Source organism: Typopeltis vanoorti, chromosome 2 (genome assembly GCF_054136105.1).
Source record: "Typopeltis vanoorti isolate ZY-2024b chromosome 2, IOZ_Tvanoo_1.0, whole genome shotgun sequence".
NCBI classification, from domain to species: domain Eukaryota; kingdom Metazoa; phylum Arthropoda; class Arachnida; order Uropygi; family Thelyphonidae; genus Typopeltis; species Typopeltis vanoorti.
In genome coordinates this window covers 60,200,683-60,223,259 of record NC_143550.1, presented here as the reverse complement: position 1 = coordinate 60,223,259, position 22,577 = coordinate 60,200,683, and the positions used below count along the sequence as shown (strand labels likewise).

At 34.9% G+C, this 22,577-nt stretch overlaps 1 protein-coding gene across 1 annotated transcript in view; it reads right to left on the bottom strand.

Annotated features, from left to right (window-relative positions):
- LOC150109072 (ras-related and estrogen-regulated growth inhibitor-like protein A) overlaps positions 1-22,577 on the bottom strand; it is a 105,800-nt gene that overhangs the window by 10,356 nt on the left and 72,867 nt on the right. The window contains exons 2-3 of the mRNA XM_090405348.1: positions 6,867-6,923; positions 2,572-2,648 (exon numbers count right to left, since the gene is read on the bottom strand). Coding sequence (XP_090261474.1) covers positions 2,572-2,648; positions 6,867-6,923 — 134 coding nt within the window. The remainder of the gene's footprint in view (positions 1-2,571; positions 2,649-6,866; positions 6,924-22,577) is intronic.

The window sequence follows — 22,577 nt, the reverse complement described above, 5'->3', positions numbered from 1 at the left end:
CTGATCTAATTACGAAACAAAACGATGTATGGAACTCGGGATGCGGTTTTAGATATTTTCGATTAATTAAATAAAATGCAGATAGGTTTCTCAACTGTAGCGTTTCCTATAAGACTTCTTTTAAATGTCACAGGATATGTCAATGGGCTATTTTCTTCACTTTAATTTTTTTTCTACATTCATCCTTTTTTTTTTTCTTCTTTTTAGAAAACATGTTTTATAGTTTATTTAATTTAAATATTATTTCTATTCTATTTCGCCCACCTGGTTGGCAGCGTAGTTAGCGTATCCGGTCTTAACCTGCGGGTTTGGTTAAGCATGGGTGTGGATGTTTGTGATTATCTTACCAACTCTGTGTGGAAAGGGCATCTGCGACCCTACGACGGCGTTTAGGAGCGTCGAATGTGAATAATTATCTTCCATATTCTAACAACTCATTCTGTATGTTTCTGTTCGGCCTATTTTTTTTTATTAATTTTTCTTAATTTTTTTCTAAATTTTTATGATCTACTTGTTATAATCTCATTTCTAAATTTTCATCACCTCTCAAGTTTTTGGTACTTTTTTTTTATTTTCAACTTCATTTAATTAAGAAAACGTTCTTCTCAGCATTTTTATTCACTGAAGTATGTATTTATATATTCACATAATTGAGTATTTTGGTTACTAATTAACCTCCATATTTGCTTTTATGTACTGTAAAAGTCGTGTCAGAGTTGCATTCAATAGTTATCCTAGAATTATGGTTTTATTTCCGAAAGTTTGTTGCCAGCGTCAGTTCTTAAACTTTTATATCTGTCATAATTTTCTTCTAAAGAATTATAGATATAGAATTATATCATAAATCACACTTGTCACTTATTTATTTAGTAACTTCTCTAATGAATCTCTGTGTGGAAAGAACATCTGCGACCATATCCACTCCAATATTACTCTGACCCAGTGTTTCTCAACGTGGGGCGTACGCCCCACAGGGGGACAATTTGAATATTTTGGGGAGGAATTAGAAAACGTACCTGTACATATTTAAACATATTTATATTATACTTTTTCAGAACTTGGCTAACTATTACGATAGAGGGGGGAGGGAATCAAAATCTTCGAGACGTTGAGGTGGGGCATGATCCAAAAAACGTTGAGAAAAAATGCTCTAACCCATTCCAATTTAATACAGTCTAATTAGTTACTTTTAACCTGCGCAGTGTAGGCAAACTGACGCTAACGTCAGCAAGTTGTAGAGGCATATTTGTTTAGTGTTTACTGGTGGCTAATTCTCCATGCTTGCTATGCTTGCTACGCAAGCTCATTACTTGAGAAAGAAGTAATATTTATTTGTTAATAAATGCATGCATTTATAAGCATTCCATTTCGGCTTTTATTTTTGAAGACAGAAGACGTTTTAAGCTTGCGCGACAATAATTGAGCTTTGCGTTGTGTATCGAAGGCCGACGCTAGTCAAGCTACCTTGGCTTGCTCGGTTGTGGGAGCATCCAGTGCCTCGTTTCAGCACTGTGATTTCATGCGCGCGCATAGCCATTTCCACTCCCTTCACGTCATCTCACCCTGTTGCTTAAACACGGGCCATACGCAGTCAAAGTAGCTCTAGCCAGTGAACTTCAACCAGCTTTTACAAGTGTGCGTGTTACTTGGGAAAATTAAGTTACAACCAACTTTTTATGAGGATGTTATTGACCAGTTCATAAAGAAGAACCGTGAGGTAGAATTTGTATTCAAGTAGCTAAATTGAAAAAGATAGAATATCATTCGTAAAATAAATGTTGCATTTGTATGATTAAATGTGCATAAATTTCTAAATACACACATAGTTTTAAATAGCCAGTAATTCATGATAACAAGAGCAAGCGTGAATTTCAAGACCAGCATTCGCCCCTAGTTCAATGTAGTCACTTGAACTTGTCTCCAAATGATGATGGATTTTTCTAGCTATGTGAATTTAAGCGACTAATTTAGTGATGACAATGTGACAGGTTATAGCTAAGACGGTAAAAAGGGCAAAATTAATATGAGAAATATTACATTAGCGACTTAAAATTTCCAATTCTAGAACTTGACATAATTTGTTAACTGCATGCATATGCATTATTTCAGCAGCTGAAGGAGTGAGCATTTAGATTGCTCTTATAGAAATATTTAGCATGCAACGTGCAAAATCTTTTAACAAAGGTGTTTCACCAATTTTAGAAGTATCAGATTAAGAATTTCTGGCTTGTGACTTTCGCTAGTGTGAGCAAAAGATACTGTACACATTGAGTCCGAGACTTGCAACGTTTTCCCAAAATGTTTTTCATTCGCACATGAGCAGGCAAAAATTAGAGGGAACATTGATCTTAATCCTACTACTTACTTGAGAATGAATATGATTTTATTCTAATAATCCGTATTTTGTGCTATTTATTTTTATTAGGCATTCCGTTTAATTTGTACACACATGAGTAATATATTACTAACATGGAACAAAAATAATGTCATTTAAAAGCTGAATGAGGACGTTTATGTCACTGAAGTCGCATAGTAAAGAACTCATATATGAATAGAAGAGAAAAGGCTCACCTTGCACGAAGATGTGTCAAGAATCTCCATCTCCGTAGTAACGTTGTCAAAAGTCACACTATGATGGTACAGCAGTTCTGGAAAGAGTTTCTTGTTAGCAACAAAAATTAAGAAACTAACATCTTATAAGTTTATATAATATTACATTTTGAGAGAGAGAGAGAGAGATCAGACTATTTCTTGATATATCTTCGTATATATTTTGGCTTAGTCCTTCAATGAAGTTAATGCTTATTTAATAATAACCATCCACGATACTTAAGTCCTTTAAGGCCCAACATGCCCAGATTGGCTTTTGCAACAATAAGTGATTGGTTACTCATTCCTGAATATATTCCTGAATATATATTCTTGTTTAAATTGTACGTGTTCTCCCTGGCCGGTTTTCCTGGTTGCAGGAGGAAATACCCTCCACCTCCGCATGTGGCTGGCTGGCGAATTCACTTTCAATTGAAAATCTCTCAGAAAGGTTCTTCCTCCCTAGATGGAATTCGACGCTAGGTATTTCCAACGAAAAGGTCTCATCGAAACCTACTGAGATAGAAGGCTTTTACATTTATTTAGGATCTAATATGCACAACCAAAAGTTAACTTTATGATTATTCTGAAGATCATTAGAAGAGCAATTCCATTTTTTTCCAAAGCCTGCTTCGAATCTTCGTAAAAAAAAATCAAAGATGAAAACTTAAACATACGTAAAATAAATTAGCGATAAAATTTTCGCCTAAGTATCATAGGAATTTTTAATATGATAACAATGGAACACAAGAGAAAATGCAATGAAAGAATTCATTTAAAAATCGCCACTACAGCGTCATAAGGACAACAAATGGTCAGTAAATTCCCAATTATTTTAAAGAAGATAATAATCAGGAATGTGCATAAAATGATATAATAATATTTTCCATAAAGGGCATAACCGAAGGCCATCAGGTCCGTTTTAATTTGTCGTTATACATTTAGAAAGGCCTCACAGCTCTCTTTGTATAACCGCTCTATAAGGATTCTATTTTTATGTAAAAGCTTAGTTTTCTTCCACAGAACTCTATGTTTAGTGAAGATGGCATGTTCTGCTAGGCCAGACTGCTCAGATTCATGATACTGGATATACGATTTACGTTCCTCAGGTCGAATGGCTGCTAATCTGCCAGACAGCCCAAAGTAAGACAAAACACAGGACCAAGGGATCTGGTAGATACTGGAAGGTAGAATGAAGAAATATTGTCTTTAGGTGAGGAAAGGAAGGAAAGAAATCTTCCTGACAGGATGAAAGGATACTGCAATATTAAGATGTGTTAGAACTTTAGCAATATGCTCAGCAGTTCCTATGATTATGCAGAGGTGGGATCCTAGTAATATATTCTTGTTCATACGTTGAGGAACAGGAAGAACAAGAGAAAATTATCTAGATATTACGTAGATGATATAGATATATTATGTAGATAATAGAGAGACAGAAAGAGAGAGAGAGAGAGAGAGAGAGAGAGAGAGAGAGAGAGAGAGAGAGAGAGAGAGAGAGAGAGAGAGAGAGAGAGAGAGAGAGAGAGAGAGAGAGAGAGAGAGAGAGCAAATACATCGAATGAGAAAAGAAATAATAATGTAAAATAGTATTTATCATTAATGTCCTTTGAAACAATATGCGTCGATGAATAATGCTTGTCAAGACTCAGAACTCAGGCTACAACACATCTTATACTATGCTATCAATCAAGAGGTGAATGATTAGCGGAATATTCGGGAACATATGTATTAACCACTACAAAACGCCCACTGAAACCAATGGACTTCAAAGTATCGATTAATACTTGTATATTGAATAATGTAAGCATTATATTGGTGAAAAGTCTGAACATTTTGGTGAAAGATTATGTAATACATTAAACAACTTGGTTAAAACGATGTTCAAGATCTTTATGCATTCTTTCCGTCTTCAAGTTTAAAAGAAGTTGCCCTTACAGAGTAGCCCAAGGAAGAAGAATGAGAAGGTAATAATTAAATCACGGTTCCTCATCAATTATCTGAAGGCTAGAGGTCATAGCACTTGACAACGTATAATCTTAGGAGGCAGAAGAAATGTTGAATTATTCCACTGGGTGTCGGAATAGTTACGACCATTTATGGCTTAACTGCCTCTCTTTTCATGCAGGTTACCTTAGAGTATTTTGTAGATATGATACAATGAGAAAACAGCCACAGGATTAAATATCTATTTATCTACTTAATATGTGGAACAGTAAACAATGTACGCGCGCGCACATGCACACAGAAACAGCGCAACATTAATTAATGGTGGTTTATAGAAGGCGATGTGTTTCCCAGTGGGCGTTAAGGATTGCTATTTTATGATCAGAGTTGCTAAGCATTAAGTAGCGAGAAATTAGAAATTTAACATTTAATAGTGTTAAGACGTTAGCAGAGCATGGAACTTGAGATTGTTGTAAATACAATAATATTATCCAAATGCTATTATTAACAAAACCACGATTTTCAGTGTTTTTTTTTTTTCAAATACTCAAAATTCTAAGTAGTCGATATATTCAATTATCCAAATCTTGCTGATTTTGAAATCAGGTGAATTTTAGATTTTATAGAATTTGAATCCTAGAAAAGTTAAGAGAGTCTGTTTATGGTTGGCTAAAAAGAGCACATTTGAGAAAGGTTGCAAACTACAGGTAGTTATGGAGTATGACACAAAACAAAGTGATCCAAATTATATTCACGCCAACTTTATAATTCGAATATTTACTGGCAGCTCAGTATCAGTTTTGAACCTATTAAGGAACTTGTGACACACCAGTATCATGGGTGTGCATGAAGAGTTTGCTAGAAGCTGGCGTTGTCATAGCAATGGCGTGGAAATAATGATATGGAAGCCTATTTTTATAGGTTTTGAAGAGAATGGATGAATTATACATAAAGTTTAGAAGAACAGTATTCTTATACATATTGAAGAAAGATAGAGGCAGAGACTGTGTGTGTGTCACTGGGAGCTGAATGAGCACGAGAGAGAGAACATTAATAAAATTGAAGTAATGAAATGATTTTAATGGAGGAGTCTAGCATTTTAAGGAGTTTTGGCTAGATATGGATGGATAACATGGAGAACAGCTGAACAGATCTAGAAATTCATTTCTATTTGCGTGTGTGGAAAAAAGGAAGATGAACACTTGGATCTGAAGATTTGAAGAAAAGTTTCAGGTTATCTTATTTCAAGAAGAAAATCTATTTCTAATCTGAGTATTACCAAAGATCGCGCACCAAGAATTACGTTTCGTGTCTGGGGTGGGAGAAAGAGATGAGACAGCGTTAAGTGTTAGAAATAATGCAGCCGACTAACTTGTTAAAGGCCTGTATGGAGACAGCGCAGTAGGAGAAAGAACAGTTTTTGGTGTCAAATTTTATCAACTCTATTACTAGGACGGAGGGAGGAAGTAGTTACGCCTCTTAGACATTTGAAAACGGAATACCGATCACCAACTTGGCAAGCAAATATTATTTCGAGAAAACATAAAAATTGAAGCATCGTCATCTTCATGTCTATTCTTGAAGAGCACAGATTAAACATGCTTTTTCTACAATTGGAGAAATTCCATGATATTTCTAAGAGTTGTCTGTTGATAATCACTAAAATAAACTGACAATAAGTGATTTTAGAAGGCTTAAATCTTTCTAAACGGTTATGTTTCACTTGTTAAACATTTTTACAGTACAAAGATGACCAACTTCCAAAGTTATTTGTCTTGAAGAGGAATTATCATCATTGATTTGTCATTTCTCGCTTTTCTGTTTTTTGTAGATTATCATCGATAATTGGGTTTGGTTTTTAAACGTTTACAAGTAGGAAAAATAAGAAATGTCTGAGTTTTAAATATTTTGACTTAGATGCAAAAACAGCAGTTCACTCGATTTCGAGAAAGCCCCTAGATTCAAATCCCGTCTAGGACGAAAAGGCTCTTCATAAGATTGTTTTCCAAGTGAAACTGAATACACTGATCTACATGGCTGGAAGGGTTTTCCGTACTGCAACTCTGCCAACAGGTCAGAAGAATACGCACTTTATTCTAAAAAAAATTACGGTTCCAAAATCAAAGGATACTTGGAAGGAAGTGGGTCTTAAAGGTGTGCAAGTACCACGAATTCTTCTTATTATAAAATATGAGAATGATGTGAAATTCTTTTATGGACTTTATGTAGGAATTCCCAACTACTCTTAGAATGCAACTATTATAATTAATTTGAGAATTTAGTTTTCGATGGTTAATGTTTTAAAACCCTTTTAATAGTGAATTCCTTACCTTTGTTCGAGCTGTACTCTCCAATGTATCTCTTGGTCAGGTAGCGAACTGTGACAGCTGGAAACAAAAGAAACATGATAATTAAAATAATTGAACATAAAATAAAAATTATTGTGAAGCAAATAATATTATTCGATAGAAACAAAACTATATACCTAAAGGGAATAAATTTCCAATAAAACAATTAAAGTTCCTGAATAACCTCTGATAAGCGGGACGGTTTAATTTATTTTGTTTTCGTAGTACTTCCACGATGCTGGATTAGTCGATTTGAGTCACCAATTAGAGGAATTTTTTCAACTTCCCACACTGCTCTGTTTTTTTCCCCCTGACCTCTAGAGTTAATTGATCTTTGGGGTAGATTAGCAGATGATAAAGAGTGGATAGTCTTCCTGCAGGATAATTGGTCCTGCAATGAAACGAAATAAATTGAACCGTTCGCTTGTTAGAGGCTTGAAGTGGCTTGAAAAAGTTCCATGTTTGGTCTGTAGAGTAGGATTTCCAGAAATAAAATAAAATAAATATAAAATGAATAAAAATAGAAAAAAATTATTATCCCACCCACAGTACTAATGTACTGTAGGTTTACAACCTTTCGTGGGTAGGAGTCACATTAAAAAAAAATAAAATTAGAAGTTTTTCCTCATGATAACAAATTTGTTTTTAATCCCGCAACTCAGAAAACCATCGTCATTTTGTTTTTCAGTATTGCATACATATGCTAGTTAGAATCTAAAACGCAGGATAGCGACAGTTAGCTATCGCATTCTTATTACCTTTCCAATGGGATCTTAGCAAATAATGCAGTCATCTGCAGCGATAGTCGACATCGGACGGTCTACTAATTTCCAAGAATTTCCAAGAAGTGTATTAGCGACTCCCTATGTGGAATGAAAAAGGTTTCGGAATGAAAAAAAAAAATAATGATCACAATTACGAGTATTTGCTCTGCTTAGTCTCATAGTAACTTCCACATGCTTTTGCAGATTGGATAAATTTGATTCAAGATACTGACCAGGGCTTTTTTTCAGCCGGACCGCTTTTTATATATTTATATATTGCAATTTATATATTGGCTTTTTTCCGCCGGAAAAAAGCCAATATATATATATATATATATATATATATATATATATATATATATATATATATATATATATATACACACAGGGCTTTTTTTTTTTAGCCGGAATGGTCCGGAAAAGTTTACCGGAATGCGTTCCGGCTGAAAAAAAAAAGCCCTGATACTGACTATAGGAAATTTTTAGATTTTTTTAAATCCGATTCCAGAGTTGAATGAAATCAAGTAAATGTTTTTTTTAATAATCAGAAAATCTCAGATTTTTAAATTAACAACTAATCAAATTCAACCTTAGAACAAACAACAGTCAAACAAAGAAATACCAGTTAGTATTAGGAATATCGCATCTTATCAGGTAAGCTGTAGGAACGCACAGTGTGCTAGATAACAGGGGACAAGATTACATGGCTGGATTTAAAGTTCCAGTGACTCCTAAGCTATAATTTTCAAGAGGTCCTCCATCTATTGAGTAAATTTTAGGCTTAATAGCTTTTCAGAGGTTCTCGTAATGATGCGAGACCCTCTGCTGTAGCTTGTCTAGCTTATGAGTAAATCTGGCCATGCAGCACGCCCTTTCATTTTCCAAAGGAAATGCTGACAACTTCTTTTGGACATTGAAAAGTTATTAGAGGATTTATTTTAAACACTACTAGACATTCTTTATTAATATTAAGCGTGATCACAAAAAGATAAACAACAAAGTGAAAATGAATGAAAATTTCATTTCAGATAAAAGTTGCCTAGACAAATTGTTTTTGGGGAAAAAAAATTGACTGAAAAGTTATCCAAAATTGAATTTCCATTATAAAAATTCTTATCAACTGTTTTAATAGCATGCTGAAAGTGTTTTGGGTACGAAGCATAGACTTTTAATTAAGCATTTTCTTCCTGAAGGGTTCTTTAGATGGGATATCAAGTCCCGTCATCTTTTCTTTAATGAACACCTCTGGAGATTTATGCTGTTCGCCTTTTGCTATGTACTGACTATAATACCAAATGCATTAGACTCTGAACACGTTGACAAAATGTTTAATAAGAGTTCGGAGATCGACAAAATATTCGACCCATAAAGAATATTCATTAATCACACAGATAACCTCCTCGGGACACCATAATAACAATCACCATTGCATATACCTGTTATCATCGATAAATTTGTAGCCGTGAAAGCGGTTAGCGGGCTTCAGGAAGAGGCAATTAACACACTGGCATTTAATTAAAGTATAGGGTTTAAACCTTGCAACTTTTCTATGAGATAACATTATTACTTCATGTATGAACTTGAATAGGTATCAAGTAAAGCAATGTGCATTTATAATTAGTATCCAACTGTTGAATGTATCCATCAATTTCCATCAGTAATAGGATTTCTAAATTACAATTATTACAATCCATTCGGTAATATGTTTTGTCAATAAAAATTATGCGATTGAAGCCAATGTCGATAATAACCAGTGGACATTTTCTAGTGTATATCCCAAGGTTTATTATATATAGCAATAACTTCATATCTAAAGGGAAGTTATTGCTATTTACAATAAACCATTTCAGTTAAATCCGTCCAGTCGGAGTCCAGAATTAACTTTGATTAAAAACCAAAAACGTAATAGTGCTTACTGGTAATAATCTACTAGTACTTAAAATGTAATAGTGCTTAATAGTGTATTGATTGATAAAAATCTAATGGTTTTTATTTTCCCAGTTCATTTAATAAAAAAAGAGAGAAATGTTTTTATAAAATATATTGATGACAGTAGGGAATGTAATGATTTTACATTCCCTACTGCGATGAGCCGGAGAAGTGTAATTATTTTTGACTAAAATCTTTCATTCAGATTTCTTTCTTTTGACACTTTATGCTTTAACTTTAGTTACCTGAGCATTCGTCAACTATTCATGTTAATTTAGTAATTAGTATCGTCTGCTATTAATGTATGACGTTCCATTGTAATTTAACTACTAAAGGCGAAATTCGATTTTGTATCAAATATTAAAGTTAAATTTCAGATTAAGTTATGGAAGTTTAAACAATAAGAAATATTTTATGAAAAACTCTTAACAGTTTTTACGAACTTTACGAGAGCCATTTTTAACATTGATTTCAGCGTCATCTTTCGTGTATATAGAAATGTATGCCACAATTAATACGAGGTTAAAATATATCGAATTTTTACTATAAATATTCGCATTCCTTCTATTTCTTTTTTTTTTTATTTTTAAATCCAAATTTTGCGAGGAAACAAAGCAAAACAACAAACAACAAGACAACACAACGAAACAAACATGGGAGACGAAAAAATATTATTAATTACCTAAAAATCGCAAAGGGAAAGAAAAGAAAAAAATAAACTCTCAACAGCTATTTCGCCAGTTGTGTAGAAAAAATATTTATTTAATTTTTTTGCAAATTCCTCATTATATTCATCAAGAAATAATGATAGTTCCCTACCTATTTTTCTGTTTACTTGAAGTATAATATATTACTTAAATTAAGGGGATATTAAATCCCACATAGTTTTAATTGCAAGTGATCCTAGTACGTAGTACAATATCGGACGACTCGTTGCAAAGGTGGGGGAAGTTCAGATCGCTATTCTTAGGTATTTTCCCTAATGTAATCTGAACTTCCCCCACCTTTGCAACGAGTCGTCCAATATTGTACTACGTACTAGGATCACTTGCATTGGCTAACGCTAGTGTCGCCGATACTTTATAGTTTACTATATTCGGCAAGAAACTCTCTGATTCCAATCTTTGAGTTTCTTATTCGGTTTTAAAACTATGTGGGATTTAATATCCCTTTAATTTAAGTAATGTTTTCATTGCCGAAATGAAGCTTATTAGCTCTTTATACTTAAGTATAATATATTTTTTTTATAATAATAATAAAGGAAAAGCATTTTTATACGATTCTCTTCTTTTTCACGTCATTTGACAACAGCAGTGGTGCTAAACAACGCTCACCTCTTGTAGCATGTCAGGGGCCTCTAGAGATATAGAATTGAGGAAGCAGAGGCTTTTTATGTTTTTAACTACTTCAATAGAGAAAGTTCTATTTACAAGTGGAAAATATTAATACATCATATTTATTTGACACATTTCCACATGATGTACAAATAGCATTCGCTGTAGCGAATGTTATTTAGCTAATCTTATTTCAAAATAGTTTCGTTTGCTAATATCCTAATTTGGAGAAATCATTTGGTTGCAATGCTTACTTTCTACAGCTTGGAAAATTTTAAATTAAAGAAAAAAAAATTAAATTTAATAATCATCTTTGATGTACAAAGAGTGATTATTAAAAGTACACGGCGGCCTGCACACTTCCTGTTATTCCTTTATTTTTAAAATAATGTTTTTTCCTTTTCGTGTGATCCAAACATCCGAATGTTTGTCTAATTTTGAGAGGACCCTAACTGCAATTCTTTCTCTGGTCTGCAAATGAAATATAAAATAGTCAAAGTATTTTAATATAGTTGTTGTTGTTGTGTTCTTGCACTGCATCTTCGAAAACAATTAACTCTTTCTCTCTCTCTCTCTCTTTGTGTGTGTGTGTGTGTGTGTGTGTGTGTGTGTGTGTGTGTGTGTGTGTGTGTGTGTGTGTGTGTGTGTGTGTGTGTGTGTGTGTGTGTGTGTGTGTGTGTGTGTGTGTGAAAGAGTTAAGCGAGTGGAGGAATAACTCCAAGAGCAAAACACGAAAACTCACTCTTTCTCCATTCCATATATCAACACCAAATGAATTTTAAAGTTCAAAAGTCGCACAGGTGGCGTCATGATCCCAGGACGCTTCGGAACTCCTAACATAGCTTCAATCACGTGGTTCCTTCAAGTGGCGAAACATGCCTTATGCAGCATTTTAGAAGCGGGTGGATAATCAGTTAGCGAAGGTCGGAATTTTAACGAGAGATCATTGAACTTCAAACTCTCAGTATGTGGGCATATTATGAACTACTGAAAATGCTTGTCTCTGGCTGTTAATATGCACGTGCAGAAATCGTTTTGAACTGATAATTTTGTTTTTAATTTTATTTTTCTTTAAATAGTGTTTACTGTTCATCCATTCCCTGTTTATCAAACTTTTTTTTTTTTCTTGGACGTGACTTACCATACTCCCGTGTCCTTCCTGTCTGAGGCACTGTAGTTGTGAAAAATCCCTAAACCGGCCCTGATCTCGATGACACGTCTCTAGCTTCTTTTCTTTAACGCCAAACGGCTGTGATAAGTCAAATGAGCAACTTGTTGTGGAGGAAGGATGAACATCGTTATGCTAAATCTAAAGTGGGTGGGGCACTGAAGCGAGCGAACGAGAGAGAGAGAGAGGCCCTTCAGAGCGAGATGAAGTAACCGGTTATTTCAGTGACCCTGCTGTTATGTGTCGGGTTCTACCCATCTGTCATAACGCGTTAGTCCGTGCAAGACAGATGCACCAGTCAATAGGTGACGGGCTGGATAACTATCACTTGTGCTCAGGGGCAAGAACATCATCTCAGCAATAACATTTTTAGCTTTCCATCATGGAATTTTAGTTTGATGGATCTGCAACAGGTGGCAGCGTGTCAAAACGCGCACACTACATCAGGCTGTCTGTGGCCAACCAGCTGTCACAAGGTGACCCAACCTAAGTGAGGGTCTTCAATAAATGGCTGCTGGATAATTAAGGTAGTTAATTAGTGGGCGGAAGGCCTTGTAAGAAAGGGGGTAGTCATTTCCTCTTACACGTGGTTTCAAAGTAAAGTTGTGTGAATATGTCCTGTCGACTCGCAAAATCCTGTGGACGTTACAGGTGTGGCTCTAACACATAATCCGTTCGGTAAATCTTCGGTTAGAAGACAACATTCTTTGGGTTCCTTAATTTAAGGAAACCGCGTCTAATCCAATTCTCTATACATCTACAGTTTACAAAATCATAAATGCCTGATTACCTTTATTGTTTTTTTTTTTGTGTGTGTGCAAGAGTATCAAGAAAATTCTTTTCTTGACCAATCAGCATTGACATATCTTCATAGAAGGTATTTACGGAAGGCCATCATTTTCTTTTTGGTTACGAAATATCAAAACTACAATAAATTATGTGTATATACATGAACTTGATCAAAATTTTGGTATCCTGAATACATTAAGATTGCAGAGTCCAGAGAATTCTTCACCATTAGCAATTTTCATGACAACTACATAGTAGCGAGAAAATGATATGAAATAAGTTATTATGTTTTTCTTACATCGCAGTAGAGTCTACGTATTAAATAGCAGGGTCTGAAGAGCCTGCAAATGATGATGAATATTAGCATAAAAGGTTCGGCATAGTATCAACTCTTTAAGAGGAACATTAAACCTTGGTTATAACACCTTACTTATCAATAGTTCGTGCAATGATTTTTTATTTTATTCTCGTAAGCATTAAGTACTTTATTTTTCTCTTCTGTACGATGTACAAAATGCATACTCGTTTTGTCTGTCCATCTGCACCAATACATATATAAACTTCAGTCTGGCTTGATAGTTTTCATGAAAATTTGATACGGCTTAATATTCACCCACAAGTAAGAAAAATCACGTGATCACCATGCTCATTATTTAATGAAATGGTAGAAGATGAACTGCAGAATAATTCAAGTGTGCGTTGAATTGCGAAATTTTACGTTATTGGTAATGTGTTCATAAAACAGTTTGAATAATTTAGAACCACAAAAATCTAAAATTTTCATACGTTTTAGACACGCATTAGTAAAATAATACTTGAAATATTACTTTGAGCTTCGTCTACTACAGATTCAGCAGCATTTTCAAAACTTTGTTCATCATCAGAATCACAGTAGTTGTTGTTGATTCAGTAGTGTAACAAAGGATGAAATAAATTGATCATAATTCAAACATATCTCTTCATATACTATTAAGACTCGACCTCCATGTTAAGTGATATATGTCATATTAAGACATATATCACCACTCGATTTAATTCCTATTTATTTGTTTAAGACGAGCAATTATCGAACCACTTCCTCATACGATAACCTCGATCCGTTTTTACATTTCCTACTAATTAATTTTCTTTTTGAAGTCGTACCATAAAATTTTCTATCCTTCTTAGACGCATAAAATTCTATGAAATGATATAAAAAAGCTTATCACCAGACTAAAAAACAATTATTCATCTTACGCAAAAGTTATTCGCCATAGTATCAAGACATCGATGGCTGAAAGTATATATACAATACGCATTGTCTGATTACATAGCAAACGAAATAAAGCAACAAATGAGAAATATATACTTCATTTTCATGCTTCAATAGGAGGATTTATAAAACCATCCTCAAGAGAGAATTTCGTTAGTTCAATAAATTATACTCAGAAATCTTCCTTTTTCGATTCTGCTTGAATAAGTAAAAAGAAAAGAAACAGTGTCCTCATTACATTAAACAAACAAGCTATTAAAGTTGGTTAATACAATAAATTAATTAGGGGATAGGCAAACACCGCTCCACTCCATGTTTAGCTTAAGTAGTTTTCCTTTTTAATTACCAAGCGTGATTCAAGGAAGTACCAACACAAGGAGACAAGAAGGATTTTAGAACGAAATGGATTTTTTTCGTAGCTCTATAGCTTGCCGATTTTGAAAAATGAAGGAATAATGAGTAGTTGGGCGAATATTCTCAATGTTTCCTAAATACTTCGACAATTGTAAAAATGCCCAGTAATCTTCATTCTCGAGACGTTCTTAATGTTTTTGGGTCATCGAGCAATTCAGATCGTAATTCGGTGTTATATTTTTCCCTATGGAACTATACAGCGATTCTCAAACTACTGTTGATTTGAATGATAAAAATATCAAACTGCGATGATTTTTTATAATTTATGTGATTTGTTTGCATCGTTTAGTTTAATTACTTTATTCAGTCTAATAATTCAAACGTATTATTCTCTACTGTGTTAACCGAATACCGCACTCACGGTGAGTTTTCGAATCCGGAACATGTTGGTTAGAGAGAGAGAGAGAGAGAGCAGAAATACTGTTTATTTGAGCAACTAGACCGACATTTTGTGATTCGTAGCATGCATTTTTTTTTTTTTTTTGCATGTGAAATCATCATCCTTATGAGGAATCGTTCCTAAAAACAAATTTTTGATTCCAAGAAATATAAAAGTGGCTTATTGATTAGGGAAATAGAGTAGTTGAGCGTGTCAAAATTTTCTTACATTATAGATAAAAGCATTAAAATTCAAAATCCGCTGTTTGTTCCAACTTTATTCTCTCCAGTAAAATGAAAAAGAAAATGAAACACAGAAAAAATACCTTCCACTATACCGAATTAAAAAATAAAAGAAAAAGTTCGTCATTCGGAGACCAGAATCTAATCTGCAACAGATTTTTTTGTTTGCTTGCTTGCTTCTTTATTCTTTTTCTGAGATCTAGTGTAATGGATTTATTTATCAGAAAAATTCGAAGCATTGACACTATTTAGAGAATAATCTTTAATGTTTTTTTTTGTTTTGTTTTTTTCATTTAATACATCCAGTACCACAGGACTCCGTTCAATCACTTCTTTCTTTTGTATAACAGTGACCTCCCGTTGATTGTAAATCCAATCATCTGCAAAACTAAGGAACTGAAATTAACACAATCTTGTTACTTGTGTTTGTAAAACTCAACCCATTCTCACTCCTCCCAGAAAAAGAATACTTTATTCATTTTATCATTAATAATAATAATAATAATAATAATAATAATAATAATAATAATAATAATAATAATAATAATAATTCACTAACGCTTTTTATTCCCCAAAGGGTGTATACGAAGCCTTTTAGTCCTAATTAATTATTAGAGATTAGTTAGCAGTCAATCTCTGCCTTTAACCAGTCATAGATAGTTGGACCAAGATTATCAATGATTTTAATTAACATCCAGGAAGGAGAGTACGATAGATACCTGCCGCCATCTGTGGACCCTATCCCTAGCGCTATATGAATTTTAGACTATCTGAAGTAGTATGAATTCTACGGTCGATTTTCTTGATTTACAGGATTAAACTCCAAGTTTCCCGTAGAGAAAAAAATATAATAAAATCTGTAGAGGAAAAATAACATTTTACTCTTTCTAATATTTCTAACCTCCATTCCTTTTTTTTAGCATAAACATAACAAAAGTAAAACTAAGAAACAACTTGCTCCTTCGTTTCAGACGTTAATTATCTGTAAACAACTATTAAATTTAACAAAGTGACAATCCGTCCGAACATTGAATACTGTTCTTATGTTTGGGGAGATTCATCCTAAGAGCTCCCTAAAATTTTTGGCTCAGTACGAAAAGATAATTACATTAATCAATGAACCATTCTTCACCCATTCCTCCCTCACACAGAGAATTTTTACTGCATCTTCTGCCCGGATTTTCGTGTTCGCTGTTCGTTAGAATTGGCATTGGTAATTCCCTTCTCTTTTCCATCAAATCTCTTCTAAATCAGTGAAGAATTCGTAATGACTAGCCATCAAACATTCATAAAGCAAATGCAAACTGAACAGATTTTTTTTTTTTTTCAAATCCTCTTCGTTCATTAACGTGTTTGCTTCGTATGTACTCGTATTGCGTAGAAAATTACAGTCCACAGATATTCATATCTTTCTTCCCTTTCTTCGTCAATGTCTCTTCATCTAGTCATGCTTGAAGAAAGATAAAAAGAATGCTAACATTCAACTCTGTCGGAATTAACTTATTTCTAGTCACATATAACATAAACCGAATGAAAATAAAAGTCGCGTAAATATATATGTATATCCTAAGCGACTGTTGAATTAGGATCGTATATATGTCTATCTTAATTAAACTGTTCGATATTCTTTGCCTGCAGAGTATTTGTAGAGAGAGAGACTAGAGGAAATCCTTCTTTCAAATAAGCCCAAATATATCTCTCTTAGAATTTAGGTTAATCTAGTTCATCTTATTTTCCCAATGTATCGGAACAAACTATAATACTCTCTGAATAGCATTTCTGTTCGAAACTTGGACACCTAAATGGCCGATATGACCTCTTTTATTCAGTTCCTTGATTTTCAGTTATTTGTTTCCATTTGCTCTGATTTCCACTTCTCAATTTACTATGCCGTTCGTTTTCAAAATGCGTTTGGGTGTGCCAGATCTACCACTCCTATAAAGATGTCTTTGTCGAGTTCCTTATGGGTTTTTAGCACGCCTAATCCCTAAACACACGTAATAATCAGTCTGAGAGGAGCGATGGAAGCAGTTTACTAACCTTGTCTTTTAGCTATTTTGTTTGAATTGCAATTGTAGAAGAGCATTTTTTTTCCCCTTTTAGATGGAAAGTGGCCAGATTTCCGACAATATATAAACAAGGAGATGATACTTTAAAATGCATTAAAAATATTTTTTAATGTTTTTTTTAAAGTTAAATTAAATTTTTTGTTGTTCCACTGTATTCTTTTAAAATAACCAACTTTCATTTCCGCGTATTACGCTATCACACATCACATTCATACGTAAGTGAACCAAATCTTAATGTTAAAATTTCATGTTTTTGAAATTACTTAATTATTGCTGAATGCTTTAGCAATAATTGCATATAGCAATGATTAAATTATGAAATCAATAATTTCATAATTCCCAGTCAAAATATTATGACCATCTTTGTTATTTCACTATCGGCCATTCCATCCCACCTGGTGACATTAGTATCACGATGAAAGCCAGTATACACGGCACTAAAGATATATGACGTATTATTAATTCGAAGCTGATGATCGACAGGTGCAAGAGACATAACATGACTGAGTTAAAAAAAAAGCATGGTTACAGGTTGAATGGTGACATTATGTATCCAGAAAACTGCCAGTTTTGTAGATTTGCAAAGTGCTATAGTTAAAGCATTCCAAGAGTGGAAGGATACTGGACAGAACACCAATCTCTAGATCAATGGTGGGGGCCCGTGTCTCAGCGATGCTCCTTGTAAAAGCAAGTTTTCCGCCTTGTGTCAGCCCATGAACGAAAAACTGTGGAACGATGGAACTCATCCCAGGAACGAATGCGGTATTTTCCCAGAACCGAATCAAATGTATCCTCTCCGTATGGGCTTCGAAGTAGGTGCCCATTTAAAGTGTCCATGTTTACGCCTCATCATTGACGACTATGTACAGTTTGCATCCGAGTGACGTCACTGAACTATTGAAGATTACGAAAAAGTTGCCTTTTCGTATGAATCTTATTTCCAGCTATGTTATGTGGAAGGTAAATAAAGGGTAAGGGAAAATGTTGAGGAGAGATATTATCCCGATATGATGGTGGTCCAGCAGAAACAGGCAGGAGGCATCAACGTTATGGTATGGAGGATACTTTCCTGAAAATCTCTTATAGCTCTGATACCGGATCAACAATATAAATACTACAGAGTACTTATCCATTGTGGCTGCTCAGGTACATCCATTCATAGCGACTGTCTTCGCAGATGACACAAGTATGTTCCAGCAGGATGTTCAATGCAACGTTGGTAGTATCGTTTAAGTGTAGTCCACCAAATATGATCAGCGACTTCAGGAGTAATCATTACAGACAAAATCGACAGATTTTAATTCCATAGAATATCTTGAAGATTATGTGTATCGAGAGATCGTGTGTTTTAATTCTCTTTCTCTTCATCCTGACCACTAGCAATCTTAACAGCGTGGTACAGCACACCTTCTACGACGTTCAAAGGTTTTATCGAGTCCATGCCAAGCCGCATAGCGGCAGTTCTGGTAGCAAGAGCGGCCTACAATTTATTAGGACAATGGTCGTAATATTTTGACTGTGTATTTGAGGTAAAGTGACCAAATAAATTCATGATATAACGAGTTTGAAAGGCTGTGAAAGAAAGAAAGGAAGAAATTAGCAAAGAAGCATTAATAGTAGAATCAAACGTTGCATTTTGTATAGTTTAAGATAGGATCAAATGTTGATCAGAATTTCATTTAATTTGGCTTCTTCATGACACAAAATTAATAAATCATAATAAACAGCTACAATTAAAAAAGAATTTCAGGTAGCTACATTAGAGGGTCCATAGTTAAAATTTCAGTGGATAATTTGGGTTTTGGGTTGTTTCTGTGTAGCAAGTTTTTAAACTGAACACCACATTGAGTTCAATATTTGAATAAACACTGCTCTATCCACCACTATACAGGTGGATTGTTGAAGACAGCTTTCACCGTTTAGTTCAGGACGACTGTTCTGTATAAAGTTTTTCAAGCCACTTTATACAGAGCACTCGTCTCGAACTAAAAGGTGAAAGCTGTATTCTATTTATACTTATGAATGCCTTTAGAATACCTTCTAAAGGCATTCATAAGCATCCTTGAGATTCGAATCAAGAACCTTGGGCATTTGACTAATTAGGATTTGCTAGATGGCAGATATTCATTTTGATTAGATAGAAAATAGTTAAAACTATGCTTTATTTTCTTTGTGATAAAGGCATCTATTAGCAAACAGTAGGGCTAACCATTAAGTTCTTTGCCTTTCGCATCCCTTTTTCTGGACTTAAAATCAACGGAAACTATAGAGTGAGTAACAAACAGCTATGGTGCCCACCTTAATAAGACGTAGGATCTCCTTTCGCTGAGATGAATGCAACAATCCTAAAGGGCATACATTTCACAAGCGTACGATAGCGATCAATGGGAATTTTGGACCATTCTTCCTGTAGGTATGTAATGAGTTACTAGACTGTTGGGGGACGGACGTTCTTTGATCTCAACCGTACTGAACATCTGTGGGATAAACTGGAGCGTTGGTGAGGTCAAGGGGACGTCCGTCCCACGCCCCGCGGCTCTGTGGTGGCCAGTCAGGTGTGGTGAAGTTCATGTCCAGAAACTACGCAGTTACAGCAGCCTTATGACACAGTCCGTTGTCTTACTGAAAGAGAAAATGGTTATTTCCGAATACTGAACTCATTTACCTCTCTGAGTTCAGTATTCGTGGTATCACAAATAGAAGTCCGAGGTCAAACCAGGAAAAACAGGACCATAACATCACACTGCCACCTCAGAATTTCATAGTTGGGGATCATGCACTCTGGTAAGAGACATTCACCTGCATCCGCCAAACCGTCCATCTACTCAGTAGAGGGTATAGCGTGATTCGTCACTCCATAACTAGCTTTCCAAGCTTCCACGCTCCACCGTACACGGTTTTTGCACCACTGAAGCGTCCAACATGCAGCGTCGTTTTGGTAATGTGAGGCTTGCATACTGCGGTCCTACCATGGAAATTCATGTTATGAGCCACAGTTCAATGCTGATGTGCAGATTCGCGTTCCACTCGATGCCCGGAACTCCGCATTAAACGTGTCGGTCGACGAATGGCGTTTTTTGCATATTATCATTCGTATCCTACTGTCACGCTCAGTGAGTATGGTGAATCGTCCACTGCGGATAACACTTGCACTTGACTCCCTGCATTCATGAAGTCAAATCATGTGCAATTAGTATACCAGTGTGGTATAACTAATTGTTGACTTGGGATGATCCAATTTGTCAACAATTTGCCGAACAGATATGCCTGCAACATGGCATCCTATTACAATGCTTCTTTCAAACTCCGTCAGTTCCCTTCTCGCGGCCATTTCACCTGGACACAGTCGCATTGACTTGGGAGCATCATATTCCTCCAATTTATTCAAGCTACAAACACGCGCTTCTTTACATGGTGCGATGCACCTTGCTGGGGTGTCCGTTGACTTCTTTCCCAGCAGTACATTTGTCTCAAATTATCATCACCACATGGAATTGGAAACCCTTCCTAGAATCTTTGATTGAACTCAGTAAAACACTCAAACATTCTCTGAAAGAACATGAGCAATAACAGTCATGATATAGCGTCTTATAACTTTAGTTGCTTTCGTTGTAATCACTTACCACTATCCTTCATAATTAAAAGCAAGCTTTAATATCTACAAGATATTAATTATTATTCTTGTAGGAAGCTATACAGCCTTTAATTTGCACTTCATAGAAATAGTTTCAAGGAAGATTTGTAAGGAAAATCCTTTTACAATACAATCGTCTCCTAAACTTAAGTTATTCATCAGCATGCTGATTCGATATGCAAGCCCATTTTATTTACCAGGAGGCAATTTTCTACACTTCTTCACACCTTTTCAAACCTTATAATCTCAAAATTACACCCAACCTAACCTTAAATAAAATACAGTATTCTCATGCGCAGATCAAACCCCCTAGCATTTTTTTCATGTTTCTTGGAAAACTGAACAAGAACCCCCCCCCCCCCCCCCACGTATAACAAATCGGAACACCATTCATTACGCATCGGATAAAATGAATGTAGTTGTGGCATTAGCAAACCTTCTCTACTCTCCAAAATAAGTCCAGTTTAACCATGATAACGAACGATTGGATTGTGTGACCAGAAAATACCAAGCTGTTCTGTGGGTAAAAAATTTAATATATTGTTTCTAGAGATCCTTCAAGAATTAAAAAATGGCGATTTTTAGATGGAGAATACTGAACGACTTGTTTAGTACTGACAGCGACCAACCATGAAACTACCGAAAAGCCAACACATATGCACAAAACGTAGAAACTCTGAGAAGATGCCTAGCTGCCATGCGATTCTCGATTATAGTGCAATCTATAGTATGTTAGTACCGTGGATGGACAAGAAGCAACTTGTTCACATTTGATTTGAAGAGCTATGGATTGTATTCCTTTAGAAACACGTAAGATGGAAAACTGTTCTAAAGTGCAACAGGCAGAAGGGGGTGAACCAAGGGAGGGTACATTTGTTCTGTGGGTTTGAAGTTGGAGTATTGAAAGCTGTAGCACATGTTTCAATGGCTTGAACAGATGATGGAAAAATTATTGATGCAGTTCAGATGAACAGAGGCCATGGAAGTATTTGTAGAAGAAACAGTCAGAGGAAACTGAATATTATATGAGAGCGAGTAAAGTGAAGTGCTGAGAAATGGATCATTAATCAACCTGATTGCTCTCTTGGTCATGAGAATTATTTTAGGGAGTTCTTACGGGTAAATCCTAAATGTGGGAACAACATTCATTGGTTGAGCGGATTTGTGATTTTAAATAGGCGCGTAAGTGAAATAAAGTCTTGAGCGAAAGAGAAATACTAATTTTTAGAATGCCGAGGAGACAACAGTTGTTATGTATTTATGCCAGAAAGAAATTTAATGTTAGAATTATCCTCCAAAGAAACTTTTCTCTTCCTAGAAATATTGTCAAGGACGTTGAAAATGAAAGAAATCACAAATCAGGGCTTGCAGCATATACAACGGAAACAAACCCATCATGTCATGGCAAAACTGAAATGCTCCACATAGATTACCGTTTTTTTTTTTTTTTTTTGTCGGGAGGGTTCAAAGAATCGGCTTAAATCACGAAAAATCCTCCATGCAACAAAAAACAAGGAATTTTACACCAAGTTAGGTCTTCATTAATCTATCACAACACACTCGTTTCTACCAGTAATATACAGCAACCCACGAATCAACAGCCAGTGTAATAGCAAATGCACACTTGCCATTGTTTAAACGTGGTAAATTATTTTTCACTAGAGATGCTAACTATTATTACTTGCTTTCTAGTTTTTTTTCTTTTTCTTTTATTTATGT